The sequence below is a fragment of the Coregonus clupeaformis genome, chromosome 25, assembly GCF_020615455.1.
Source record: "Coregonus clupeaformis isolate EN_2021a chromosome 25, ASM2061545v1, whole genome shotgun sequence".
NCBI lineage: Eukaryota > Metazoa > Chordata > Actinopteri > Salmoniformes > Salmonidae > Coregonus > Coregonus clupeaformis.
This window is the reverse complement of record NC_059216.1, coordinates 6441718-6465843: the sequence shown is the minus strand read 5'-3', so window position 1 is coordinate 6465843 and position 24126 is coordinate 6441718. Positions and strand designations below refer to the sequence as shown.

The 24126-nt window shown below is 43.9% G+C and overlaps 1 protein-coding gene across 1 annotated transcript in view; it reads left to right on the top strand.

The window, feature by feature from the left end:
- The window catches only part of LOC121539327 (BTB/POZ domain-containing protein 7-like), a 32827-nt gene that overhangs the window by 2043 nt on the left and 6658 nt on the right, over positions 1–24126 (top strand). The window contains exons 2-3 of the mRNA XM_045207480.1: positions 5533–5765; positions 7271–8407. Coding sequence (XP_045063415.1) covers positions 5684–5765; positions 7271–8407 — 1219 coding nt within the window. The 5' untranslated portion in view covers positions 5533–5683. The remainder of the gene's footprint in view (positions 1–5532; positions 5766–7270; positions 8408–24126) is intronic.

Sequence of the window (24126 nt, the reverse complement as noted above, 5' to 3'; positions counted from 1 at the left end):
TTGTGTCCTTAGTTTTTTTGTTTTGTCAGTGTGCTAGTTTATGATCACACTTCCTCAATTCAAATATTATGGCAACACTATACCAAAGATGGTTTGGTATGGTTTGGTATGCTGTTTTCAACTCTTTAATGATCGGCTATGAAAAGCCAACTGAGAGACCTGAGCCCTAGGACCATACGTCGGGACTACCGGCCGTGGTGACTCCTTGCTGTCCCCAGTCCGCCTGGCCTTGCTGCTATTCCAGTTTCAACTGTTCTGCCTGCGGTTATGGAACCCCTACCTGTCCCAGACCTGCTGTTTTCAACTCTTAATGATCGGCTATGAAAAGCCAACTGAGATTTATTCCTGATTATTATTTGACCATGCTTGTCACTTATGAACATTTTTGAACATCTTGGCATGGTTCTGTTATAATCTCCACCCGGCACAGCCAGAAGAGGACTGGCCACCCCTCATAGCCTGGTTCCTCTCTAGGTTTCTTCCTAGGCTTTCGCCTTTCTAGGGAGTTTTTCCTAGCCACCGTGCTTCTACACCTGCATTACTAGCTGTTTGGGGTTTTAGGCTGGGTTTCTGTACAGCACTTCGAGATATTAGCTGATGTAAGAAGGGCTATATAAAATAAAATTGATTGATTGATTGATTGGTTTAGAAACTTGGGAACCAACCTCAAAATTGTCAAAGACTCCAGCCACCCTAGTCATAGACTGTTCTCTCTGCTACCGCACGGCAAGCGGTACCGGAGTGCCAAGTCTAGGTCCAAAAGACTTCTCAACAGCTTCTACCCCCAAGCCATAAGACTCCTGAACAGCTAATCATGGCTACCCGGACTATTTGCACTGCCCCCCCACCCCATCCTTTTTACGCTGCTGCTACTCTGTTAAGTATTTATGCATAGTCACTTTAACTCTACCCACATGTACATATTACCTCAACTACCTCAACTAGCCGGTGCCCCCGCACATTGACTCTGCAACGGTACCCCCTGTATATATAGCCTCCCCTACTGTCACTTTATTTTACTTCTGCTCTTTTTTTCTCAACACTTTTTTTTGTTGTTGTTTTATTTTTACTTTTTTTGTTTAAAATAAATGCACTGTTGGTTAAGGGCTGTAAGTAAGCATTTCACTGTAATGTCTGCACCTGTTGTATTCGGCGCATGTGACCAATAACATTTGATTTGATTTGATCAGTGTAGCCTGTTATCACCTGGACTTGAAATATCTTCACACTTAGAAAAAAAACATCCAGGTTTCCGTCATCACTGTCAATTTATACAAAATAAACGAAATAAAGAATTACAGGGGGCAGTTTTGGAAAAAACAGTATCCCATCTGAATCGTCCTCTGGAATAACGGACATTCTGGGGTAATAAATACACATAACCAACGTCCTCTAGTAATACTAGTTCCGGGCGAATAGGGCTATAGTCTTAATAAGTCCTGCAGAATTAAGCATTTCTTGCAGTAAAATGATACACCAAATGTAGGCAAAATTTGGACTTGGGAACAAGAGTGGAGAAATATGATTTCTATCTTCCTGCATCTTAAGAGAATGTAATGCTCAGTTAGATATGATCTGTAGAGGTGCTGTCTTCATCCATAAAAGCATCATAAAAGATGATAGTATTTCGACCACATAAAATATGCATCTAAGCCGAACTGACATTTTATCAGAAACACATTGGGTCGTTTTCACAACTTTCTTTCCTGTCAAAAAAATCGTTATGAAGTCTTTGACTGTAGCCTATAGCGCAACTTCTATATTTGCAGGTTAGGGTTGGGTGCAGGCCTCAGATTTTCACTTTATCACATATAGTCAGTCGGTGGTTGCAGATGGGTTATTAGCAATTGTGGGCGGGTGCGGGTGAACAAACAGCTGACCCGCGCACCACTGCGCTTCTGTTTTCTGGTCTGTTCCGGTCGTTTATGGTAGCTGTCCTAACAGCGGCTGTAATCAGTAGAATGAACGGATGCACTGCTCAACTGATTGGCCTGATGGACCAAAGCACTGCAGAGCTAAGCAGTTTGTTACATGCCCCTGTAAGTCTGTCCCAGTGATTCACAGACTACATAAACAAATAGTTGGATGTTTCTTACTGCCCTTTAGAGTAAAATGTATAGAGTTCTGTTCCTGATTAGTGAGTTTATCCTGCAAAAACATTTAGGTCTGTCGACTCAGCAGAGCCTCAAATGAAAGACCATAAACCTGAGGAAAAAGTAGGGAAAATAATCAAATCAAGGTCAGCTCTCACATCTTTCTTTAGAGCGCTGGGCTCTGGCCCAAATCTGGCCAACATAGTGAAACAGACATTTTATGGCAATGTTTCAGAACGACAAGGAAAGTAGTCCAATGTCAAGATATACTGGACATAGTCACAAAATGAGTGAACGAGTGTATCCTATCACTGACTGAATGGTGATTGATCCATTATGTCAGGTTGGGCAAAGGTGGCTAGGTCAGGTCTGAGCTCAGCAGAAGGTGCCGAGACATATCAATTTGACGGCCAGCCCTGTGGTCATCATACTAACAAGCTCAGTGTCCTGCTCTATAGTCAACCTCCCAAGCTATCCCAGCCCTTCATTAGAAGGCTTTATTATGCCTCTGATACAGTAGCAAAGGACACAGGTATAGGGACATGGAGAGGGGAGGGGACATGCTGTCTCAGACAGTGTGAGTCTGTCTTATTAGTTAGCACAGTAGTAAAGCACACAATGAAAATGACGCAGAGAGCCTACTTGTTATTCACCTTTCACTCTCCTGGTCAACAATTGGCTGAGATGTGTTGGTAGAAGACCATTACAGAGTTTATTATTAGAATGGCATTGTGATGTCCCAAACCTCCATTTCCAGCTCAGGGAGTCACACATCCTGACCTTTTTGATGGTGTCTTGGGACGGCTTTGTTTTATGATAATGGTAATTGGATGTTTGAGCTATGAATTAGTAGGGCAACCCAAATGAATAGAGAAGACTTTAGAAATCAATAGCCTTCTTCTACATCTTCATTGTAAGTAAATGAAGAGAAACTCCCTGTGGGGTATGGAGCGCTAAAGGCTCATATATTGCCTTGTGAATGATTGAACTGGTATAGTGTACTATCAATTCAAGTCCTTGGTACTTTATTGATGCCAGGAAAATGAATATAACCTAGCATAAATTTGATACGATGCTGAAAGAGAACCTTCTCCTTGACACTTTTCAAAGAGGATAAAATATGCTACCGATATGCTATTAGGTAACTTGCAATGAAGTGAATGTGTGTCTCTTTCTGCTGCTGGTGTTTGTCATCCACTGTCTATCTTTGTGTCAATGACATGGTGATTGGTCAATGCGCAGTGCTTTCTGGATCGTAGAACTAATGGGCACAGTAACCATTTGAAAAACTAGACCAATCTGCAACTCTGGACTATAGGTTCATTGTAATAACAGAAGTCAAATGGCCATTTTGCATCTGCTTTGACTATAGAGTACTTAGTAGGTCAAGTTATCCCAATTGTTACTGTCTCCCTTATGTAAATTCATGGCTGTGTGCACGTGTGAGCTGGACTGGTGTGGGATGACCGCCACTGTTGATGATCTGATGAAGGCTGAACAGGAGGGGTTTGGGCGAGCTGGAATTTTAGGAGGATATGAGTAGGACCCAGAGATATCCCTGTCTCCTCTTTTCTCTTCCTACGCACTCTGATAAAAAAAATCCATATAAATGATTGATAAAGTGACTTGACTGTCATTTGAATAATAGATTGGTCCTATTCCCGCCTGGCGTTTTGTATGGTAATGTGCTGTGGGAGGCTGAGGTACTCCGTCTGCTCTGTACACTCTTAAGAAAAAAGGTTCTGGATAGAACCAAAAAGGGTTCTATGCTTGCTTCATATATGGCACCCCTTAAGGTTCTATATATATATATACACAAATTGGTTCCATATATGGAATCCAAGGGTTCTATATGGAACTAATTTTGGTTCCGTGAAGACAAACCCCTGGGGTTCCGATCAAAGAACCCTTTTGGGGTGCCATAGATGAAGCAAGCAATATAACCCTTTTTTGGTTCTATCCAGAACCTTTTTTTCTAAGAGTCTAAGTGGCTGATTAAATACAGCGACCCAGCCTGCTGTAGTGAAAGATAGGGGATGGGGAGTGCCATGGCGTGAAGCCTTTCCCCTGTCACCTCTCATTAGTGACACATAGCCCAGCTAGCCTTGCCTTTCCTCATCTTGCCACTCCCCTCCCCAAACCCACCACAGGCCCAACCCAGTCCCAGTCCCAACACCCTGATCCAGCCCAGCTGTGTCCCTCCCCCACACCCCCAGACATCCTTCCTCTGCCTATTCAACATCAGAGAGAGTGGAGTTAGACTTGGGATGCTGAGTGTCCAGGTCTCAAAGAAATTGTTGTTTTACAAACATTAAGATATGCTTCCAGGATCCTAGTTGAAAATGTGGTTCTTGAAGATGATTGTTTTGGACTCTGGCTGTGTAAAGCTGGGAGTGTATTGTTTGGCTGATGTGATGGATGCATTGTTGCTCTGCTTTTCTACTGCACCTCAGAGGACCTTCTTTTGTAAACAAGACGGTACATCTGTTTTTTTCTTCTTCTCTATACTAGATATTAAAATTCTCTACACAAATCCAGTCCATATTCTCCCTGAAGCCTGGCTTATTTTTAGTTACATATCCATCCCTCTGATGAAACAAAGATCAACCATAACTTAGTATATGTGAAACAGTTTTATTAGGTTTGAGTGTATTCCAGTGTGAATGTTTGGTTTCCCAATGTGTGAGTGAAGAGCGTGTGGTGTTACTGTGAGCCCCTGGGAGGCTGGTTATAGTGCCGGGGGTAAAAACATCCATCTGAGATAAAGCAGATCTCCCATTGCATTGGAACTTCCCGCCAGCCTCCCAGAGGGTCAGGTTGGGTCAATGGAGGAGCTAACAGAGAGTGAGGTTGGGTGCAGGGGCAAACTGGAGCTAGGGCTGGGCCTGCAGAGATGGGTTGAGCTGGGGTTTGTATGGGGCTTTTGGTTTAAAAGAGGTAGGCTGGACAGGGCTGGGGTCTGGTTCCCTACAAAGATCGCCATATATCTGTATTGCATTTATTATTGCCTGCCAATCAACATTTCCTGAGGGGCAGGCAGAGAAAGTGCACCAGTCTCAAGTGGTGCTAAGCATAAGCACCTTTGAATGGTTTAGAAAATGATATCAACATTTTCATGTTTTTATTCTTCATATAGCCTCTGCATGTATAGCAAATATGTGTAGTGTTATACAAGAGGAAATTAATGATTTGATTTTCAAAAGGAATTTCTGGTATTTTAGGGGCAAAAACTAACTCTGTCCATCCTCTATCTGGAAATTGAGATCAGTCTGAAATTGGCCAGGATGTATGGTTATGCATTAAGACTGGTCTGTTTTGAATTGTATAAACAGTCTCATCAGGCCTTAATCCCCATGGCACTTTACTCAGTAACAGAGTTACTCAAAAACAATCAAATCACTCCATGGCTAACCCCCCCTGCTCTATCTCCCCTTTTCAGGCATGGCAGACTGGGCTTGGGTGTCAAAGGAGGCTCCAGAGGACCCGGCCCTGAGAAAGGGAGCCGAAGGCTGAGGAATGAAGTGCTTCGCCTGGGCAGAATTACCATGCAAGAGGGGAGATCCCTGAACAGCAAGTGAAGAGGAGCGACGATGGGTGCCAATGCATCCAGCTACTCGCACTCATGCTCCCCTCGTATAGGGGGAAACACACAGATACAGCAGACCTTCATAGGTAAGTTCTCAATGTTCTTACTTCACCATAATACTCTAGTGTATGTATCTTGAAAGTCCTCACTGGGACATGTGTAGATCATCAGTGACCTCAACAGACCTTCATGGCAAGGATATGAACATAGATAAATTATATGCTTAAAATGTGATGCATGATACAGGAATGTGCAAGTCATTGTGGAGGGTGGTTGGTTGGAGTTTCTTTTCAGTTCCAGTGTAACATTTCAATCAGCAACTGATTTAGGTTCTCATTTTTACAAGAAGAGTTCTGTCAGTCTTGACTTATGAAATGAAAGTCACCATTTATGAGTGGCTGCTTATTAATTTATTTAGAGAGTAGTTTTTGTCTGCTTAACGAAAACCCCCAGGCTTTTATACACGTTTCTTGTCTGTAGTCCCAGCTCAGGACATTTTTGAACATCTTGGCATGGTTCTGTTATAATCTTCACCCGGCACAGCCAGAAGAGGACTGGCCACCCCTCATAGCCTGGTTCCTCTCTAGGTTTCTTCCTAGGTTTTCGCCTTTCTAGGGAGTTTTTCCTAGCCACCGTGCTTCTACACCTGCATTACTAGCTGTTTGGGGTTTTAGGCTGGGTTTCTGTACAGCACTTCGAGATATTAGCTGATGTAAGAAGGGCTATATAAAATAAAATTGATTGATTGATTGATTGCTTTTATACACGTTTCTTGTCTGTAGTCCCAGCTCAGGGAGATTTGATTGGGTTGAAAGCCCTGTAGATTGCAAAAAATATCAGGATGGCTTCACAGTTCTAACGTTTGTTGGTTGTAAGCTTGGCTGTGCAGGCGTAGACGGAGGATGAGTCACAATATTAGAATTACTATTATGTGGGTCACAGTGATGGATGCTCAGGGAAGGAAGGGCAGAGAGAGACTTTTCTATTTGGCAGTGCTGCCTCTGATGCGAGTCCCCTCTCTCCAGCCAAACATCACTGATATTCGGGGTAGTTCATTAGTGTATGGGTGGTCAAGTGCATTGCAGAAGACTACAGGGGAAGGGGGACTTTCCTACCCCCCCAAACTGACACAATACAAAACGTTTTAGTCCATGTTTAACTTCCTGTTGCCGTCTAATTCCAACCAAACCTTAATCAAAGTCAGATAATGATGGCCTGTTCCTTTCTTAACAGAGAGTTGAATTATCTGTGAAATGAGAGACATGAGGCCCTAGATCATGGGAGAGCCAAGCACGCTGTGGGGGACCTAGAGCAGAGTGGTGTGTCTGGACAGTCTTAACAGGTCACATGACTGGGCTAGGAGAAAAGACAGATTGGGTTTCCTAGGGTCATGCTTTCAGACTAGAAATGGAAAACTCTAAATGCTATCAAGCCAGAGGAATTGACTGCATTTAGAAAACAGCTGTGGAAAAACAAGATACATGTATCATATGAATAAAATCCTAGCATAACTTATTTCCCTGTTCAGAAATAACCACGACATTTGAACCAGCTGACCTCTGTGTTATGTTATGTTATGTGTGTGTTGCAGGGACGTCGTCATACTCCCAGCAGGGCTATGGCTGGGAGTCCAAGCTGTACAGCCTGGAGCAGGGTCACGACAAGCCCCATGACAGGAAGAAGAAGAGCCTGGGTCTGGCCACTCTCAAGAGGAGGTTCATCAAGCGCCGTAAGTCCAGCCGTTCTGCAGACCATGCCCGCCAGATGAAGGAGCTCCTGTCGGGGTGGGATGTGCGTGATGCCAACGCCCTAGTGGAGGAGTATGAGGGCACAGCCTCCCTCAAAGAGCTGAGCTTTCATGCCAGCTTAGCGCGGGCCAAGGCACCCAGCCTACAGCGTGACCTGGCTGCCCTTTACCAGCACAAGTACTGCACCGACGTGGACCTCATCTTCCAGGACTCCTGTTTCCCCGCCCACCGCGCCGTGCTGGCTTCCCGCTGCCCCTTCTTCAAGACCCTACTGTCCTCCTCTCCAGGGTACGGCGCTGAGGTCCTTATGGACATTGAGACGGTGGGCATCGATGTGCCCATGTTCTCTGCACTACTGCACTACCTGTACACAGGGGAGTTTGGGGTGGGTGGGGTGGAGGACTCCAGGCTGCAGAACGTGGACGTGCTGGTGCAACTGAGCAAGGAGTTTGGCACGCCCAACTCCCTGGAGGCAGACATGAGAGGGCTATTTGACTACATGTGTTACTACGACGCCCTACTCAGCTTCTCTTCCGACGCGGAGCTGGTGGAGGCCTACAGCAGTGGGGGGGCTGGAGGGGGTGTTGCCACAGGGGGCTGCCGGGGGCTGGGTTCCCCAGACGAGGACCTGAGGGCCCATAAGGCCGTGCTCTCGGCCCGCTCACCCTTTTTCCGGAACCTTCTGCAGCGGCGCATCCGCACGGGGGAGGAGATGACGGAGCGCACGCTGCAGACACCCACACGCATCGTGCTGGACGAGTCCATCATCCCGCGGAAGTATGTGCGGGTCATCCTTCACTGCATGTACACGGATGTGGTGGAGCTGGGGCTGGTGCTGAGGGGGAGCCCCTCGGCCGGTAGCCTGGGGGAGGTGCAGGTCCTGGTGGCAGGGGGCAGGGGAGGAGCCAGCACCCGCACTGAGGAGGCCATGGAGCTCTACCACATCGCGCTCTTCCTTGAGTTCAGCATGCTGGCACAAGGTAAGCTATAGTACCAACCATCCCTGTCCTGTCCACAGTCACACTCCAGCTCAGAGTAGATATGAATGAATGGTTCTCAATAGAGAGCTGGTGTTCACATTCAGCCTGGGGGTACATGTCGAGGTCATCCCAGATACCTTTATAATCTGTTCAGTGTGTGTAGATGAATGGTAGTCTGGGAGACTGCCTGTATCAGCTAGTGAGAATATGCTTCAATGGTTTAAATAATTTAAATCAGGTCTGCCAAGGTGGATAAATGGGATGCATCATGAATTTGAAAGTCAATCTTTCATGCAAAGAGTGTTATTTTAATGGCGTTGGTGTCCCTGTGGTATTGCCCTTAGCTTTGTGACAGTATAGGTCTGACTGGGGATGGATATCCTCATATAACTGCATCTCTGCATACTGAAATCTATCATAGGTTAGCAGGGCAGGAGTGTGAGCCAACATCAAGGCTTTAATGTAGACTGAGCATTGGCACAACTGCAAAAGCTATCTCAATGTATCTTTCTATCCCTATAATCTCTGTCCCTCTCTTCTGAGGGACCTGAGTTCCTATCAGTTTGGACCTAGTATCTAGGTGTGTGGCAATATGAAACTATTTGGTCTGTAAGTAGGCAGCATGTGAAAATGTATATGTATGTGTGGGCCTAACCATAAAGTAGCGCAGTGCCTCCACCTAGTAAGTAATATATCCCTAAAGAATATATAGTTGACCCACTAGGAGATATGCCCACACAGTATATAGAACTACACACCAAACAAGAAATGAAGTTATGAGTTATGAAGACATGTCAGTGTAATCGCAATAAAATCAGTCTCAATAGAAAGCTCAAACTGGAATCATATGTAACCCAACAATTATTATTTAACACATTTCAATACTCAAATAAGTCACAGATATACACTTATTTAGGAAGGACCTGGTACCAGGGTTTAATACCGAAAAGCGCTCATTTTATACAATGGGGATCCCCTTCAAACCAATAAAAGAAATAGCAAAGTAATTAGTCCCCAATCCAATGAAACTCACGGTCCGGAATCCAGGTCACCTGTGCGTGACTGATGAGAAGCGCACCAGTGCAAACAGTCCAATGGGCCTGTCACTCAGAGCTCAGTCTCTCACATCATCTCCAACGGTCGAGCCTCCGAGCGGGAGGAGAGCAAAAACAGAGGTCTTCCGATGCCAGTAGAACCCGAATAAAAAAATATATATATATATCTATATATCTTACGCCGTCCTCACGTGGTCGGGGATGCAGGGCTAACCGTTCATTACTGGGGTTACTCAGACCGAGTTCAACTAACTTTCAAAACAATAAAACCATTACAGTGCCTTCAGAAAGTATTTTGTTGTGTTACAGCCTGAATTTAAAATGAATTAAATTTAGATTTTGTGTCACTGGCCTACACACTGGCCTACCCCCATTTTTAAAAACATATTAATAGAAAATGAAAAGCTGAAATGTGTTGAGTCAATAAGTATTCAACCCCTTTGTTATGGCAAGCCTAAATAAGTTCAGGAGTAAAAATGTGCTTAAGTCACAATAATTTGCATGGATTCACTCTGTGTGCAATAATAGTGTTTAACATAATTTTATTTATGTCTACCTCATCTCTGTACCCCACTCATACAATTATCTGTAAAGTCCCTCAGTTGAGCAGTGAATTTCAAACATAGATTCAACCACAAAGAAGGGCACCTATTGTTAGATTGGTAAAAAATAAAAAGCAGACATTGGATATCCCTTTGAGCATGGTGAAGTTATTAATTACACTTTAGATGGTGTATCAATACACCCAGTCACTACAAAGATACAGGCGTCCTTCCTAACTCAGTTGCCAGAGAGGAAGGAAACTGCTTAGGGATTTCACCATGAGGTCAATGGTGACTTTAAAACAGAGTTTAATGCTGTGATGGAGGGGAAAACTGAGGATGGATCAACAACAGAAGGAAGCCTGTACAGAATAAACATATTCCAAAACATGCATCCTGTTTGCAATAAGGCACTAAAGTAAAACTGCAAAAATTGTGGCAAAGAAATTAACTAGGGAGAACTAGGTTTTTGGGGGGATAAAAATACATGGAATTGCTAAGCACAGGAAAAATCCTAGAGGAAAACCTGGTTGTCTGCTTTCCAATAGAAACTGGGAGTAAAATTCACCTTTCAGCAGGACAATAACCTAAAACACAAGGCCAAATAAACACAGGAGTTGCTTACCAAGATGACATTGAATGTTCCTGAGTTGCCTAGTTACAGTTTTGACTACAATCGGCTTAAAAATCTATGGCAAAATCTGAAAATGGCTGTCTAGCAATGATCAACAATGAACTTGATAATGATGTGCAAATATTGTACAATCCAGGTGTGCAAAGCTCTTAGAGACGTACCCAGAAAGACCCACTGCTGTAATCGCTGTCAAAAGTGATTCTAACATGTATTGACTCATGGGGTTGAATACTTATGTAATCAAGATACTTTTGGCAATGTAGTGTATGTGGACACCCCTTCAAATTAGTGGATTTGGCTATTTCAGCCACACCAGTTACTGACAGGTGTATAAAAGCAAGCATACAGCCATGCAATATCCATAGACAAACATTGGCAGTAGAATGGCCCGTACTGAAGAGCTCAGTGACTTTCAACGCGGCACCGTCATAGGATGTCACCTTTCCAACAAGTCAGTTCGCTAAATTTCTGCCCTGCTAGAGATGCCCCGGTCAACTGTAAGTGCTGTTATTGTGAAGTGGAAACGTCTAGGAACAACGGCTCAGCCGCGAAGTGGTAGGCCACACAAGCTCACAGAACGGGACCGCCGAGTGCTGAAGTGCGTAGCGCATAAAAATTGTCTGTCCTCGGTTGCAACACTCACTACTGAGTTCCAAACTGCCTCTGGAAGCAATGTCAGCACAATAACTGTTCGTCGGGAGCTTCATGAAATGGATTTCCATGGCCGAGCAGCCGCACACAAGCCTAAGATGTGCATTGCCAAGCGTCTGCTGGAGTGGCGTATCACTCGTCGCCATTGGACTCTGGAGCAGTGGAAACGTATTCTCTGGAGTAATGAATCACGCTTCACCATCTGGCAGTCCAATGGACAAATCTGGGTTTGGCGGATGCCAGGAAAACGCTACCTGTCCGAATGCATAGTGCCAACTGTAATGTTTGTTGGAGAAGGAATAATGGTCTGGGGCTGTTTTTCATGGTTTGGGCTAGGCCCCTTAGTTCCATTGAAGGGTAATCTTAACGCTACTGCATACAATGACATTCTAGACGATTATGTGCTTCCGACTTTGTGGCAACAGTTTGGGGAAGGCCCTTTCCTGTTTCAGCATGACAATGCCCCCATGCACAAAGCGAGGTCCATACAGAAATGGTAAGTCAAGTTCGGTGTGGAAGAACTTGACTGGCCTGGACAGAGCCCTGACCTCAACCCCATCGAACACCTTTGGGATGAATTGGAACACCGACTGCGAGCCAGGCCTAATCGCCCAACATCAGTGCCCGACCACATTAATGCTCTTGTAGCTGAATGGAAGCAAGTCCCCGCAGCAATGTTCCAACATCTAGTGGAAAGCCTTCCCAGAAGAGTGGAGGCTGTTATAGCAGCAAAGGGGGACCAACTCCATATTAATGCCCATGGAATGAGATGTTCGATGAGCAGGTGTCCACATACTTTTGGTCATGTAGCTCAGTTGGTAGAGCATGGCGCTTGCAATGCCAGGGTTGTGGGTTCGATTCCCACAGGGGGCCAGTATAGAAAATGTATGCACTCACTAACTGTAAGTCGCTCTGGATAAGAGCGTCTGCTAAATGACTAAAATGTAAAATGTAATGTAGAGTATCTGACCAACAGATGCATGTGAAATCCATAGATTAGGGCCTAATGAATTTATTTCAATTGACTGACTAATTTCCTTAGGAACTGTAATTCATTCCATTTTAATCCCACCCTGTTAGCACAACAAAATGTGGAAAAGGTCAAGGGGTGTGAATACTTTCTGTAACTAGCCGTCTTGAAAGCTCACGAAGTTCGTGGGGTTAACCTTCTCCCTCTCTCACGCCTCAGACTGTTGCCTAGCAATGGGTCCATTTCCAAAATATGTCCCCAATGCAACAATGTAACTAAATTAGTCCATGCAAGAAAGAGCTAAAAGTAACCAGGAGGTTACATCTCTATATACAGAATCCCTAGGCCTATATTCTCCATATGTCCCCATCTCATATTGATCGCTTGTTTTAGTGCAAATTGTGTTTTTGTCAGCTGCAGACGCTAGGCCAGTGTAAATGGAAAAAGCATGGGAGGTTCAGGACTGTTCCTCTGTCCTCCCGCCCGCTCCAGGCAGGGGGTTGTAGAAGTCTCCAGTGACAGAGCAGAGCCAGCGAGCGCTCCTGTCAGGGCTCTATCACTCCTTTATTTATCACAAGATAGCAGCCCTCTCTCCCTCGCTCTCCCTCTCTCTGGCTGCTGTCACTCTGAGTACTGGAGTTGGCTCCCAGAGCTCCCTAGAAGGTCAGATGGAGCCGAGAGCGGAGCCGTTGTCAGTTTATTACCATCACCTCCCATTCCAATGAGCAATGGGATTTTAAACCTGAGGGGGGCATTGCTCTCTTCATAATAATATAATCTAATAATATGCCATTTAGCAGACGCTTTTAACCAAAGCGACTTAGTCATGTGCGCATACATTTTTACGTATGGGTAGTCCCGGGGATCGAACCCACTACCCTGGCGTTACAAGCGCCATGCTCTACCAATTGAGCTACAGAGGACCACAGGTTCAATTTAATATAAATGTACTAAGTCACACATGGGAGGCATGTTGTTTCCCACCTCCGCTAGGCAGCGGTCATGATGTGAGGTGTGCTGCTAACAGAGACCCCTCAAACCATTCTCTGACAGCTGAGTGACAGGTTGAGTTACTTGAGAAACTTGCCCCTCTGTTAAAATAATCCTTGAATTATCGATATATATATTATAGTTGAAGTCGGAAGTTTACATACACCTTAGCCAAATACATTTAAACTCAGTTTTTCACAATTCCTGACATTTAATCCTAGTAAAAATGCCCTGTTTTAGGTCAGTTAGGATTACCACTTTATTTTAAGAATTCTTTCATCACATTCCCAGCGGGTCAGAAATGTACATACACTCAATTAGTATTTGGTAGCATTGCCTTTAAATTGTTTAACTTGGGTCAAACGTTTTGGGTAGACTTCCAAAAGCTTCCCACAATAAGTTGGGTGAATTTTGGCCCATTCCTCCTGACAGAGCTGGTGTAACTGAGTCAGGTTTGTAGGCCTCCTTGCTCGCACACGCTTTTTCAGTTCTTCCCACAAATATTCTATATGATTGAGGTCAGGGTTTTGTGATGGCCACTCCAGTACCTTGACTTTGATGTCCTTAAGCCATTTTGCCACAACTTTGGAAGTATGCTTGGGGTCATTGTCCATTTGGAAGACCCATTTGCGACCAAGCTTTAACTTCCTGACTGATGTCTTGAGATGTTGCTTCAATATATCCACATCATTTCCCTTCCTCATGATGCCATCTATTTTGTGAAGTGCACCAGTCCCTCCTGCAGCAAAGCACCCCCACAGCATGATGCTGCCACCCCCGTGCTTCACGGTTGGGATGGTGTTCTTCGGCTTGCAAGCGTTCCCCTTTTTCCTCCAAACATAACGATGGTCATTATGGCCAAACAGTTCTATTTTTGTTTCATCAGACAAGAGGACATTTCTCCAAAAAGTACGATATTTGTCCCCATGTGCAGTTGCAAACCGTAGTGTGGCTTTTTTATGGCGGTTTTGGAGCAGTGGCTTCTTCCTTGCTGAGCGTTCTTTCAGGTTATGTCGATATAGGACTTGTTTTACTGTGGATATAGAGACTTTTGTACCTGTTTCCTCCAGCATCTTCACAAGGTCCTTTGCTGTTGTTCTGGGATTGATTTGCACTTTTCGCACCAAAGTACGTTAATCTCTAGGAGACAGAACGCGTCTCCTTCCTGAGCGGTATGATGGCTGCGTGGTCCCATGGGGTTTATACTTGCGTACTATTGTTTGTACAGATGAACATGGTACCTTCAGGAGTTTGGAAATTGCTCCCAAGGATGAACCAGACTTGTGGAGGTCTACAATTTGTTTTCTGAGGTCTTGGCTGATTTCTTTTGATTTTCCCATGATGTCAAGCAAAGAGGCACTGAGTTTGAAGGTAGGCCTTGAAATACATCCACAGGTACACCTCCAATTGACTCAAATGATGTCAATTAGCCTATCAGAAGCTTCTAAAGCCATGACATCATTTTCTTGAATTTTCCAAGCTGTTTAAAGGCACAGTCAACTTAGTGTATGTAAACTTCTGACCCACTGGAATTGTGATACAGTGAATTATAAGTGAAATAATCTGTCTGTAAACAATTGTTGGAAAAATGACTTGTGTCATGCACAAAGTAGATGTCCTAACCGACTTGCCAAAACTATAGTTTGTTAACAAGAAATGTGTGGAGTGGTTGAAAAACAAGTTTTAATGACTCCAACCTAAGTGTATGTAAACATCCGACTTCAACTGTATATATATACTACCGTTCAAAAGTTTGGGGTCACTTAGAAATGTCCTTGTTTTCCATGAAAACATACATGAAATCAGTTTGAATAGGGAATATAGCAAAATGCATAGGAAATGTAGTCATTGACAAGGTTAGAAATAATGATTTTGAATATAAATAATAATTGTGTCCTTCAAACTTTGCTCTCGTCAAAGAATCCTCCATTTGCAGCAGTCCATAACACTTTTTTCCAATCTTCCTCTGTCCAGTGTCTGTGTTCTTTTGCCCATCTTAATCTTTTCTTTTTATTGGCCAGTCTGAGATATGGCTTTTTCTTTGCAAGTCTGCCTAGTAGGTCAGCATCCCGGAGTCGCCTCTTCACTGTTGACGTTGAGACTGGTGTTTTGCGGGTGCTATTTAATGAAGCTGCCGGTTGAGGACCTGTGAGGCGTCTGTTTCTCAAACTAGACATTCTAATGTATTTGTCCACTTGCTCAGTTGTGCACCAGGGCCTCCCACTCCTCTTTATATTCTGGTTAGAGCCAGTTTGCGCTGTTCTGTGAATGGAGTAGTACACAGAGTTGTATGAGATCTTCCGTTTCTTGGCAATTTCTCGCATGGAATAGCCTTCATTTCTCAGAACAAGAATAGACTGACAAGTTTCAGAAGAAAGTTATTTGTTTCAATCCATTTTGATTCTGTAATCGAACCCACAATTGCTGACGCCCCAGATACTCAACTAGTCTCAAGAAGGCCAGTTTTATTGCTTCTTTAATCAGCACAACAGTTTTCAGCTGTGCTAACATAATTAAAAAGGGTTTTCTAATTATCAATTAGCCTTTTTAAAATGATAAACTTGGATTAGCAAACACAACGTGCCATTGGAACACGGGACTGATGGTTGCTGATAATGGGCCTCTGTACGCCTATGTAGATATTCCATTAAAAATCTGCTGTTTCCAGCTACAATAGCCATTTACAACATTAACAATGTCCACTGTATTTCTGATCAATTTGATGTTATTTTAATGGACAAAAAAATTGCTTTTCTTTCGAAAACAAGGACATTTCTAAGTGACCCCAAACTTTTGAACGGTAGTGTATATGAGAGAGGCCTGTGGTTAATGTGTCAAAGAATTCTGTCCATTTGCCCATCTGTCTTCAACAGCTACATTCCATCTCTGCTGGAGATCAGTGGGATTTTGACTGTATTACATATTCGGTAGTAAAGAAGACACTGATCATGGCTGTTGCCCGCCCACTCCATCATATACATACAGACACAGACATTAGTGCCTCTTGTCACTAGCAGCATCACAGACCGGAAACGATGTACTACTGGGCCGTCGAGACAGTGGGAAGATTACAACCTCTATCTGTCATACAATAAAAACACGTTATTAACAATTATTATTTTTAAGCTTTTCATGTAAATCATGTAAAACAGATAAAAGAGCATAGGGCACAAAAAACTCCATGTTTGCCTGCTCACACACACACAGCTGGCCAGATCTTCCTCACACCCCCTACTAGGGCTGGGAATTGCCAGGGACCTCACGATACGATTTCATGGTACTTAGGTGCCGATACAATATGTATTGCAAGTCTCACGATGCTACACTGAGTGTACAAAACATTAGGAACACCTGCTCTTTCCATGACAGACTGACCAGGTGAATCCAGGTGAACGCTATGATCCTTTATTGATGTCACCTGTTCAATTCACTTCAGAGTAGATGAAGGGGAGGAGACGGGATAAAGAAGGATTTTTAAGCCTTGAGACAATTGAGACATGGATTGTGTATGTGTGCCAAGACAAAAGATTTAACTGCCTTTGAACGGGGTATGGTAGTAGATGCCAGGCGCACCGGTTTGAGTGTGTCAAGAACTGCAACACTGCTGGGTTTTCCATGCTCAACAGTTCCCCGTGTGTATCAAGGATGGTCCCCCACCCAAAGGACATCCAGCCAACTTGACAACTGTGGAGGCATTGGTGTCAACATGGGCCAGCATCCCTGTGGAACGCTTTTGACACCTTGTAGAGTCCCTGACGAATTGAGGCTGTTTTGAGGGCTAAAGGGGGTGCAACTCAATATTAGGTGTTCCTAATGTTTTGTACACTCTGTGTATATGTATTGAGATTCGATATTGCGATTCGATGTTCCAAACATATTGCTGCAGAGGGACAAGAGAGAGCCATCAGAAAATAACTCATTTTGATCAGTCATGGAAATAAAAGTGCTGAAAACAAATCGGCTCACTATTTTCAAAGAAGATGAAGGAAAAATACTATTTACAAGCTATGAAGGAAAAATACTGGAATTTTGGTGCAGGTACAGCTGACTTACGCAAAACTAATATTGCGATATTGTCAAATAATATCCTGATAAGTGACAGTATTGATTCCCCCCCCATAACTACTCCCTACATCATGCCTCTCAGGGTCACCAAGGCAGCTTAGCACCAGGCAAACTGTCATCCCCTCAAACCTCCCCTCCCCCTACTCCAAGCCCCTACTCTAGGGTATTTTAATCCCCTCTCTTCTCTCTTGACCACAGAGAAGCAACAATCTCATCAGTTCCCATGAAACCCCATGTGTGGGATGGTTGTGGTGTATCTTGTGTATCAAGGACCTCTCATTTTGTCTGTACGATAGCCCTCTCTTATTAAGTTAATTACATTTCCATCTCTCCATCTTCTTTTCTTTCTCTCTCTTTTCTCTTTCCTCTGTTAGTTAACCTCCTCTCAATGACACCCCTAACCTTTTTAACACGCATGCACGCTCACACATATACGCACCTGGCGGTCGGTGCCGTTTTAAGATTAGGCAGGACATTTTTATTAAATTTTTATGATCATGGCCATATTTCTATTGCAGCATATTGGATGACTGTCATTCATATTCCATTCACCCAGCTCAATGTTAGGTTTAGGCTACTACATGATACTCAAATTTGCCCTAAACCCATCATGAGGTTGCTACAACCTAGCCTACAAATGAAAGTTTATAACTTAGGTCGAGAGACAAATTGGAATAATCAAGGTGACAGACAGTGACACATTCAATACCGCCTTGCACACTCTTGCCTGCATCTAGCTGATCTAGGGTGTAATAATGATTCCAAACAGTTGCAAAACTAAATTAGAGTTTCTATTGGACAAATTCAGGTAGGTCCATTCCCATTTTGTTCCGTTTGCTTTTGTTTAAGAAACGTATTGCAACAGAATCGGCAGAATGAATACACCCCTGATCACCCGCACACACAGTTCACTTTCAGCAGCCACATAAAAACAGCATCATCACTTTGCTTGTTGTATAGTTCCTTCCCGCATCTACGCGCTCTCCTCCTCTCACATTTTCCCTTCTCTTGTGGACTTCAGTGCACAACACAACAGCTGTCTGTGACCAGGCGAACAAACCTCTACAAGCCAAACCTTCATACCATAACCGCTACACACAGTCTACATTGTTGTCACCGTATTAGCTAACATCATAGTCAACATAGCTACTAAAACTAACGCATTAGTAAACCCACAATACAATCCATGTGTACAATCACGCAGTACAGTGTACAGCAATCAGTTTAGCAGTTACACCGGTGAGCCCTGGTGGCAATAAATTAATCAAACCGAAAGTTTACCTTGACTTGGAAGAGTTGGAGCGTTGGATAGCCTTAGCCAGCTAGCTAACATAAATAACATTCCTCTCTGAGTCAGGTTGTTGAGTAGGCTAAGTTAGCTGCATTAGCTAGCTAAGTAATTGAAATTGGAAAAAAATACAACTAATTATAGCTCTCTCTCAACTGTTGCCGTTCTTTGTCTTTGAGTCAATTACTCACCACATTATATTCACTGCAGTGCTAGCTAGCTGTAGCTTATGCTTTCAGTACTAAATTCATGATCCTTTGATTGGGTGGGCACGTCAGTTCATGCTGCAAGAGCTCTGAAGGACGTCCTCCGGAAGTCATCATAATTACTGTGTAAGTCTATGGAAGGGGTTGAGAACCATGAGCCTCCTTGGTTTTGTATTGAAGTCAATGTACCACAAGGAGGATGACGGAAAAAGCTGTCCCCTGGCTACAGCATGGTTCTACCCTACGGAGTGCTGTTGGGGCAACTATAGACCTTTTTAATATTTGGTGACGTGAATATATTTAGTATAGTTGTATCTAAAAATGATATTTTTTTGTGTTTCACAATTTGTATCTTTCTGAAATTCACTGAGTAGGATGGTCCTCCCCATCATCCTGTGAGGAGCCTCCACTGACACGCACACACGCTGTTGGCCGCCAAAACGCTTGCTCACCCATGTGTCAAATGAACTGGGAAGGCCCATGATTTCATTTCTATGTGACAACCTTGAGTGACCTCCGCCTCCTGTCAGAGACCTGGGTAGCTGTCATGCTCATCGTGCTATCTCCGGAGACACGTGGCAGGCTGATGTCAGGGTCTGGCAGTCCCTTCCTTCTCCTCCTCCATGTGCCTCAACTGCTCCCCCTCCATCTGGTTGAGCTGAGGCCAGGCCAGGGTACTCTCACTGGTGGTAGGATTCAATCTGAGAGCCTCTCTCTCCATCGGCAGTTATCAACCTTATTAGCTCCCTAGCCAGAGGAGATCACTCACTCACTCACTCTTTTACTCACTCTCACTTACTCTGACCGATATTAAAAGCCGTATTAATCTTTCAATCACAGTGAGAGGGATGATAATGAGTGGATCAGTATACCAATGCAGATTTTCTCTCTACGTCTTCTCTCTTTCTACACACACACACACACACACACACACACACACACACACACACATACACACAGAGAGAGGGAGAGTAATGACTCATCTGTGGAGACATACAGCCCATTACAATCATAATTCATATGCAGTAAGTTTTAGTCATTGATTGATTAATACCATGAATGACCACACCTCCGCACACCTTAGGGGGGAAACAAATAACGTTAGTCGGTCAGTCTTCAGAGTTGCTTGCTGATGTGAAAGTGTTTAGAGTGGTAGTGAATGGGATCAGAATTGAAATCTTAACTTGCCATTGCATTTAAGAGGCTGTTGCTAGGTCCTGTTTGACTAACAGCCTTAGTTCTGTCATAGCACCTTCCATTAGGAGAATCTGTCAGACGTTCAACTTTCTCCTGTTGCGTTTTAAGGATAAGTCTTGGTCTGTGATATTGCTGTCAAATCAAATCATATCTTTGGTTACAGGCAGAGCTTGACCTATGACGTGAGTGAACCCTAATGGTTCCAAGCAGAGGGGGATTTCCAGTTGCTCCTTGGCAGAACTTCAGCTTATCGGTTTGCTTGGAAGTTGGCCTTAGACCTCAGGCGGTCGGAGCAGAGCCCATCATTCTTCTTTAGTCTCTCCTCCTTCCTTTTTGTTTTGTTTGAGACCTCAGCTAAAAATAAAGCTCTAGTTACTTGAGTAATCAGACATGATTCAAGTCCAGCACAGTGTTTACAGGTCCTGAGTGCTGCTGATGTCTTAAGTGGGTTTGGAAACATTGTTTCATAAACACGGAGCTAAAAAAAAACAGCAAGAAAAGATGCACACATCCTCAGTTATTGCCATCTCACAGATGCAGTTGCCATAATGCTCATTGTGTTGATATTCTAGTCAGTCTGCTAGGCTGCAGTGAATGCATAGTGCCAGAGAGAGAGGAGGGGAAAGAGGAAGGGGAAAAATTGCTTTAGTATTACATATAATGCTGAGTCTAATCTCTGGCTCATAATAAGAGTGCAGAGCTTTAAAAGGCTGAATGGTGCTGTGAATTCTAATGGGCTAATAGAGAACAGAGCTGTCTGCTTTCATGTGCTGCTGGTCCCCACTGGGGAAGCTTTACCTTTCAAAGGAACTTGTCTGTGTGCGTGTGTGTCTGTCTACGTGTCTACCCCTGCTCAGAGAGTGCGAGAAGTGAGGATAGAATGAGCAGAATAAGGAGAGAAGAGATACGGGAAGGAAGGGAAGAGAAGGAAGTGTGGAATCCATTCCCTCTTCCAGGCTGTTTATGGCAGATAAAAAGGCAAAATGTCTGTGTCCACGTTTCAACTTCATCTGTCCTCTTAATGACACAGGATTTCCATCCTGCGTTTAACACTGTGGAGGTCTGCTTTGCATCTCTTTGCCTAGCAAATAAAAGTTAAGGAAGGGACCAAAAATGTAGGAAAATGTAGCTTTAACTGTGTGTGTGTGTGTGTGTGTCGGTTGAAGGGAAATAAACATTTTAAAGAGGAGGGCAGGCGTCATCTCCCTGAGCGTCAGTGTCCAATTTCCCAGAGTACAGTTTCAAAGGGAAAGGCAGTGCAGCAGATCTCACGCAGCCCTCAGATAAGAGTCCCAGAGGAGCGCTGGTACTGGAGCTCATAACCCAGCTAAGCCCAGGGCAAGGCAGCCTGCTCCGCTCTTTTTCACAAGCCCAATACAGAGCCAGCAGCAGGGGGCCAGGGCAGGGCTGGGCAGGGGCCACTTCAAAGCAGGCCAGTATCTCTGTCTGCCTCCGAGGCACACTGTGTGGCTCTATCACTGGCAACATACTGTCTGCTCTCATTTTCCCCTGAGTTGACTGTCAAAAAGTGAAGCCAAATTATTGATGTACCCTTGTGGACATGCACTAGTTTCCTATCCAAGTTGATATTATTTGATTGTTTGATGTTTTATTTTAGTTCTATCTCAATTGCTATTGCTAGGACTGCCACTATAGCCATTTCTGAAATTCCATCTCACCCAAGATGTGTTCGAATGCCTACAGTATATCAAGTAATAATTAATAAACCCTCTGCAACCTTTTTAATGAGTTTTTGATTAATGCGTGTGTGTTCTCGCGTATGCATATGAGTGCATGAGAGTGTGTGCATGTGTTTCTGTGTGTCCGTGTATGATGTGTGTGTGTGCAGCATACTTCCCTCTGGCTGCTGTGTTTACTCAGTGTGGTGAATGGGAGGTAGAGCGACTGGAACACGTGAAGGTATCAAAGGCATTTCTGTGGGGGGTGGGTAACAGTGTTAAACCACTGCCTGCTGTTCTGGTATGTGCTCTGATTTAGGAAACGCATGGAGGGGGGTCGGGGTGCAGGGGGCAGGGGGAAAGGAGGAATGCTCCCTGTAGTGATGAATAGGAGGGAAACTACTGTAGGCTTCAGAATGGCTCCAGAAGTGACCGCTGTGTGACTGTGTGGCGGGATATTTATGGTTCAATTAAATCCCCCATTAATACTCTTACTACTGTTCTGACAGAGTATGACTTCCCATACAATAGATATAAAAAATGTAGCCTGGGCCCATACTGTGCTGTAGCCAACTCAAGCAATACATATTTAGCATGACACAGAGAGGAGTTGGCTGAAGCACGAACTGACTGGACCACCAGGCTATTAAAGGGGCTGTTCACTCGGTGATATGAGTGTTAGAGGTACAGTTGAAGTCGGAAGTTTACATACACCTTAGCCAAATACATTTAAACTCAGTTTTTCACAATTCCTGACATTTAATCCTAGTAAAAATTCCCTGTCTTAGGTCAGTTAGGATCACCACTTTATTTTAAGAATGTGAGATGTCAGAATAATAGTAGAGAGAATGATTTATTTCAGCTTTTATTTCTTTCATCACATTCCCAGTGGGTCAGAAGTTTGCATACACTCAATTAGTATTTGGTAGCATTGCCTTTAAATTGTTTAACTTGGGTCGAATGTTTCAGGTAGCCTTCCACAAGCTTCCCACAATAGGTTGGGTGAATTTTGGCCCATTCCTCCTGACAGAGCTGGTGTAACTGAGTCAGGTTTGTAGGCCTCCTTGCTCGCACACGCTTTTTCAGTTCTGCCCATACATTTTCTATAGGATTGAGGTCAGGGCTTTGTGATGGCCAATACCTTGACTTTGTTGTCCTTAAACCATTTTTCCACAACTTTGGAAGTATGCTTGGGGTCATTGTCCATTTGGAAGACCCATTTGCGACCAAGCTTTAACTTCCTGACTGATGTCTTGAGATGTTGCTTCAATATATCCACATACTTTTCCTTCCACAAAATAGATGATGCCATCTATTTTGTGAAGTGCACCAGTCTCTCCTGCAGCAAAGCACCCCCACAGCATGATGCTGCCACCCCCGTGCTTCACGGTTGGGATGGTGTTCTTCAGCTTGCTAGGCACCCCCTTTTTCCTCCAAACATAACGATGGTCATTATGGCCAAACAGTTATATTTTGGTTTCATCAGACCAGAGGACATTTATCCAAAAAGTACGATCTTTGTCCCCATGTGCAGTTGTCCCCATGTGGTCCTCTGTAGCTCAGCTGGTAGAGCACGGCGCTTGTAACGCCAAGGTAGTGGGTTCGATCCCCGGGACCACCCATACACAAAAAAGAAAATGTATGCACGCATGACTGTAAGTCGCTTTGGATAAAAGCGTCTGCTAAATGGCATATTATTATTTATTATTATTATATATTATATTATTATTATGGCGGTTTTGGAGCAGTGGTTTCTTCCTTGCTGAGCGGCCTTTCAGGTTATGTCGATATAGGACTTGTTTTACTGTGGATATAGATACTTTTGTACCTGTTTCCTCCAGCATCTTCACAAGGTCCTTTGCTGTTGTTCTGGGATTGATTTGCACTCAGGAAGGAGACAAAACGCGTCTCCTTCCTGAGCGGTATGACGGCTGCGGGGTCCCATGGTGTTTATACTTGCGTACTATTGTTTGTACAGATTAACGTGGTACCTTCAGGTGTTTGGAAATTGCTCCCAAGGATGAACCAGACTTGTGGAGGTCTACAATTTGTTTTCTGAGGTCTTGGCTGATTTCTTTTGATTTTCCCATGATGTCAAGCAAAGAGGCACTGAGTTTGAAGGTAGGTCTTGAAATACATCCACAGGTACACCTCCAATTGACTCAAATGATGTCAATTAGCCTATCAGAAGCTTCTAATGCCATGACATCATTTTCTGGAATTTTCCAAGCTGTTTAAAGGCACAGTCAACTTAGTGTATGTAAACTTCTGACCCTTCTAGAATTGTGATACAGTGAATTATAAGTGAAATAATCTGTCTGTAAACAATTGTTGGAAAAATGACTTGTGTCATGCACAAAGTAGATGTCCTAACCGACTTGCCAAAACTATAGTTTGTTAACAAGACATTTGTGGCGTGGTTGAAAAACAAGTTTTAATGAC